Source organism: Salminus brasiliensis, chromosome 2 (assembly GCF_030463535.1).
Source record: "Salminus brasiliensis chromosome 2, fSalBra1.hap2, whole genome shotgun sequence".
NCBI lineage: Eukaryota > Metazoa > Chordata > Actinopteri > Characiformes > Bryconidae > Salminus > Salminus brasiliensis.
In genome coordinates, this window is record NC_132879.1 from 23,435,725 (window position 1) to 23,441,553 (window position 5,829).

At 43.4% G+C, this 5,829-nt stretch overlaps 1 protein-coding gene across 1 annotated transcript; it reads right to left on the reverse strand.

Annotated features, from left to right (window-relative positions):
- Positions 1-3,094: 3,094 nt before the first annotated feature.
- Positions 3,095-4,777, reverse strand: c2cd4a (C2 calcium dependent domain containing 4A). Its single transcript, XM_072673685.1, has 2 exons — positions 4,694-4,777; positions 3,095-4,532 (listed from the first exon to the last, which is right to left on the reverse strand). The coding sequence occupies exon 2, from the start codon at positions 4,512-4,514 to the stop codon at positions 3,162-3,164; it is 1,353 nt and encodes a 450-aa protein (XP_072529786.1). The 5' UTR covers positions 4,515-4,532; positions 4,694-4,777; the 3' UTR covers positions 3,095-3,161.
- Positions 4,778-5,829: the final 1,052 nt, after the last annotated feature.

The following is a 5,829-nucleotide window of genomic DNA, read 5'->3' on the forward strand; positions in this document are numbered from 1 at the left end:
GCCGATTTATGACTGTGGAGAAAGAACGAATAACTGGTTTCAGTGCTGGCTGAAAGCAAAGCAGATGTCCACCAGCTAGTTTGAAGACGGAGGATCATGGACTCATTGTGGTTGGTACATGGTACATGAAGTAAAACAATTATGAAGGAATAATGTTTTATTGCTTGAGAAGAGAAAGAACAGGCAGTTCAGCCGAAAGGTACTGGCCAGTGTGCAGCGCTCGACGTGGCAGCGCTTTAGGTCTAACCAAGCTGAAAGGAGTTGCTTGGCAACTGTCCTTCTATTCTCTGCTTGGAGCTGGACCAGACGCTCCAGCAGGCCCACAGTAGGGCAGGCCCACTTTTCCTGAGAGATCCATGAGGAATTTTGAAATTTGAGCCCCATAAGGTTAGTAAGAATTTAAATAGGCAGCATGATGTCCATGCTGAATGCTAATCAAATACTTAAATACTATAAACACAGCCAATCGTCATGTGTTTGTTCCTAAATTCATGACTGTGTTGATATCTGATATTTGATCTAGCTCGCTGCTGTCAGTTGTTATGTCTTCCCGCGTGGGTCAGCATGACCCTCAGTATGAGCATGTTCTGAAATGTAATTAGACTCTTATCTAATTGGGACTAAGCAAACCATGGAAAAGGAAACTTGACAACAATCTGCCATGCATTTTATGAATGCTTTACTTCATGTATGAATGGAAAGGCCTGATTTATCTATTCCATTCATCTTGCCAAATCATCCTGACTAATGTAGATGTAGTGTCATTTCCAGAAGATGGAATACATATATACACACACACACACACACACACACACACACACACACAAACACAGCAAATTGCTTTGTTTTTAAGTGCTGCTGTACATGATCAACTTGAATTAATGCACAAGCCTGGGTGGGCATGCACATGGCAGATCCATGTGCCTTTAAGTGTTATGTGACCAGTGCACTAGTGCGCATGTCTCGCACCCTTGCTTTTTTCAATGAGCTAAAGTTATTTCCAACAGCATTACCAGATGAGCATCTTAAGTGCAGCAATTAAAGCCTTCGCAATTAGTCTGGCCTTCATTACATCATGACACATTATGACCATGAAAGAGAACCATTGCCACCGTCACGTCATTCTGAAAAATACATGAGAACACATCACCAAGGGAAGTAGGGATGAACGCATCTTCAGCAGCTTTATCTGATTTCGCCCATGATGTCAGTGAAAGTTGTTCTGTTCGCTAATTTGAGAGCAGATCTTTTCGCTCCTCATCTAACATTTAGGAGTAGCATTTAGAGAGAAGACTTAGACTCTTGTAAATTGCGCATCTTCACACATCAAACGCTTGGCTGGCTGGCTGACTGGCTGACTGCCTGGGTGGCTAGCCAGCCTCCAAACCCAGGACTGGCCAGCTGGTTTAATGAGAACTGTCTACGTAGGTTTCAGGTTACTCCAGGTATTTTTAATCCTCTGCAAAGGTCAGCAGGAAACAGCAGGCTTAGAGGAAATCAGAGAAGGTGAGTCGACTTTTTTCAGTCGACTCACTGAGGAAGACATATTTATCATTAACCCACCATCCACCATGTGGCATACATAGGTCCTTTATAATAGAGACAACAAATGTGTCGTTTTCCTGACAAACCATTGTTTGAGTGGATGAAACCATTCAAATCTGAACATCACAGCTTTACCCATTTAGGGTTTAGATCAGTTGTGCTTTATGTTGTATGGAAATTTCATGATGAATGGACCAACAGAAATTATAATTTTTTTATTATTATTATTATTTTAATGTCAATTATTTGTGGACAGTGATAATGTGCACCGATCATCCATCATTAGCACCACTGACAGGTGAAGTGAAAAACATTAATTATCTTCCTCTACAGTGGCATCTGTACAGGGGAAGGATATACTAGGCAGCATGTGAACAGTCAGCTCTTGAAGGTGGTGTGTTAAATAAAAGCAGAAAAATTGCATACGAATCTGAGTCACTTAGACAAGGGCCAACTTGTGATGTCTAGACGACTGGGTCAGAACATCTCCATAACATCAGGCAAGTCTAGTTGGATTTTATGGGTATGCAGTGGTCAGTACCTACCAAAAGTGGTCCAAAAAAGGACAACAGCAACAGGGCCTCATTTCACGACTTACAGGAATTAAAGGATCTGCTGCTAACGTCTTGGTGCCAGATACCACTGGACACCGTCAGAGATCTTGTGCGAATGGTCAGATCTGTTGTGTTGACATGAGTAAGACCTACTCAGTATTACACAGGTGATATCAATGTAATGGCTGTTTGGTGTATAACACAAATGTTTTATTATCCCCCTGTTTATGTTTATTTACTACTTTATTCCATTTTTAATGTGCATTAGTAAAGTGGAAAAATTTGTAGTAGATGGCATATCTTTACCCAGTCAATTTGCCAGTGTTGAATTAACACTTACACTGTTAAATCAACACTCCAAGTGTTAACAGTGTTGATTTAACTCCGGCAAATCATGTCATATCATGTGCAACTCATGTGCAACATGTGTCACTGCTGATTCCCTGAAAGGTAAGCTGGGTTATTTGGGTGATTCTTTGGGTTCTGTGAAGTGAACTGCTAAAATTCTTCTGCTGAAAGGTTGTCCTTTTCTAAAATTCCCAGTGGGACATCATGTCCTACCACGGTGACGACTGCTCGACGGGAACTGCTGAACTGAGACAGCACAGATGACGCAACTGGACAGGCCGGTGTTTGCAGATGTTAAATCGGTCCATGTGGGTGTCTGTAAGCTTGTGGTTAGTGTGTGTGTGTGTGTTGCACTTTCTCTGGCTATATCTATGGTGATCAACTAAAAGATTAGACTTAGATTAGGAAGTTTTAACACATCAAAGATGGAAATAATGGAAGCCATTAAGGAAGTGAGCGTCCATTTAAGGCTGCACTGTTTCTATTCATAGGCTCTGGAGCTTTAGCTTTGAATAAATTATCACTTGTTTCTGAGACTCCCCTCACTTCTCGTTTATTTCACTGATGTCCTCCGTTAAATAACAAGAAAAGACAAGGAAACCGATTGGCTTTTCATCTTTTAATAGAAACAAAATCTTTGGTGCCATATAAAACTGTAAATAAATAATTGACATCGACAGGTCAAATAAATAGAGGCTGCAAGCTTGATTATATTTATAAGGTGACAATGCTAGTAAGAGGAAGATCACAATTGCCCAAAATATAGTCTCTCTTCATGGTGGACATTTTGTTAACTACTTTAAACCGCAACGACCACTGGTTGAGATCTTCCTCAGATATGCCATCGAAGAAGAAGTCCTCATTGAAGATGGGGTTGCGGCTCTTTCTAATGACAGTGCTGCGCTGTTTCTGGACCTTCCCAGGCATGAGTGAGAGGCTGACGCTGCAGTTAATACTCTTAGGGTCCACAGAGAGAGAATAAAGGCCTTCTGCGCTGATGAGTCTGACCCGCAGTCTCTGGTTCTCCGGGCAGTATTCTGCGGACACACGTAGGGCCCCGTCTCTGCCCACGGGTATCAGGCTCTCCTTCATCACCCGTTCTCTGTGAAGAACCAAGTCCATAGGGAAGATTGCCGGAGGTGCCAGGCCAAAGCTGCAGGAGAGAGGCTCTATGAGGGCCTCTGATGATCTCCTCATGACGTTAGGGCTGTTATCTGTGGAGCTGCCCTCATCCGTTGATAGGGAATTGTTCCTGGATACGGCAGTCTTCCGGATATTGCGGTAGAGCAGTTTCTCATGGCTAAGTGTTTTGAAAAGGGACGACTTGGGTGGGGACCTGGCTAGGAGAGGTGAGCTGAACGGAGAGGACTCTGCTGAAGATGTGGTATCACTGTCTAGCGTGCCCTGCTTGTGCAGGGTGAAGCTCCTGGGGGAAAGCCTGGAGGTTAAGGTGTTCAGGCTGAAGGAGGAGGGTGAAGTGGAGGCTGCAGAAAGAGGAGAAGAAGAAGAAAATCTAGAGCAGGTGTGGGATCTGCTCCTGGGCAGAACCAAGGGAATCCCGCAGGAACTTGGGTCGTTGTGGAAGAGGGACTCCTTCCGTCTGGTGTGGGGGCTTTCCAGCAGCGTGCAGAAGCCATAGCAGGTCTGGGCTTTGGCCAGGTGGGGTAAGGAGAGAGCAGCCTGACTCTGGGGGTCGGCATTGGTGTTCTCTTCATCACTGCAGACATTGTCGTACGGGCCATCGTCCACACTTTCGACCTGGATGATGTGGGTGTTGATTGGCTCTCGGGAGGGCATCTCTTTCTTTGGGCTGCTTCTTTCAGTCGAAACCCTGACGCACGGGCTTGGTTTCCCTTGTTCCAGAGGGCTTGAGATTTTAGGCGGGATGCAGAACTCAGGGATGGTGTCTGGGGTGATGATGTTGGGACACAGGCTGACCTTCTTGAGTTTATCAGCAGGCGCTTTTTCTCCAAACATGATGTCGCCGATTCTGAAGCTGTATTCCGTTACTGGTAGTAGAAGATTGGTTCTCTCCACTGACACACGGATCTTTTCCACCACCCACATGGGCTCAGGCTTTAAGATCTGCAGAAGTCAGAAGTTTTAGATTATTAGTCAGTTCAAATGTACAAGTACTGGTTTTACGAAACCATTCAAAACCCTAATATGACAAGGTACCGACTACACATGGACTAGTATGATTAGCCATGGGAGGAAGAAACTAAAGCTTGCTGAATGCTGCTTACCTTATTAGCAGTTTAATATGACTGTACAGTTTGCTGCATTAGAGAGGCTCTTCACGATTATAGTTGCTCTCTCCTCTTAGACCGGTGTTTCTGTAACGCATGAAAAGAGCTCCTGGCTACTTATACAGCAACAGCAGGGTGGGTGGAGTCAAGTAGCACTAGCGCACACCTCCAGAAGCCTCTGAAAGAGTTCTGCCTCACACTGGCTACAGTTCCCATAGGAACACACAAACCACAACACTATAATCTCAAGCTTCAAGTCTCAAGCTTGGAAAAGTAAAGCCAGTGTGATAAGCAAATTGCTTCAAAAAGCAACAGATCGGTCTGATCCAATCTACCCATGTGTGTGTGTGTGTGTGTTAGTATGTTTGACTTTCCATTCTTGAGGGAGAACAGAGGTTAAAATCATGCAATTCATTGGATAAGGGTGTACTGACCTTACACGTTCACTAATGTAAATAAATCTAACAGTGACATATGAGACAGCAGACGTTGTGATGTTCAATATAGGTCAGCCTACCCTAAACCTCCATTTTATATATATATATATATATATATATATATATATATATATATATATATATATAATAATAAGTATATTGTTGCATATTTTATGTTTTACCAAGCCCTGTGCGTTTTTCTTTCCCCTCTTTACACCATGAGAAAATACCACCTGCCCTTGACATTGTTTGAACAGTTCATGACCAGTGGATCAATAGAAAAGGTCTTGCCACATTAACACACATTACAATTGCATACGGATATTTCCTTGTCCTATAAAATCATTAGGTTGTAGATACAAGCTTTTGTTATGTCAGCCACACTATGAAGCTCTTCATACAAACTGCAGACCAGAGGCACCTGGTTCAGCATTTATTGATTCACTGAGAGCAGACACGTCCATGCCCAACACCATCAATGCATTGGATTCATGGCCTCATAGAACGCAGTGTTTATCTTGGGCTTCTGAGAAAAAGTATAGCCTACATACTCGGAGTGCTGAGAAGGCAAGGTGATACGTGTCTGCTAATTCAGTGGCAGATAACACATAGCCATAGCGTAGTGCAATCTATCAGTGTATTAGCTCAGTCGTTGGCATGATACATTCTAAGTGGCTTACGTAACCATGTTTTAAA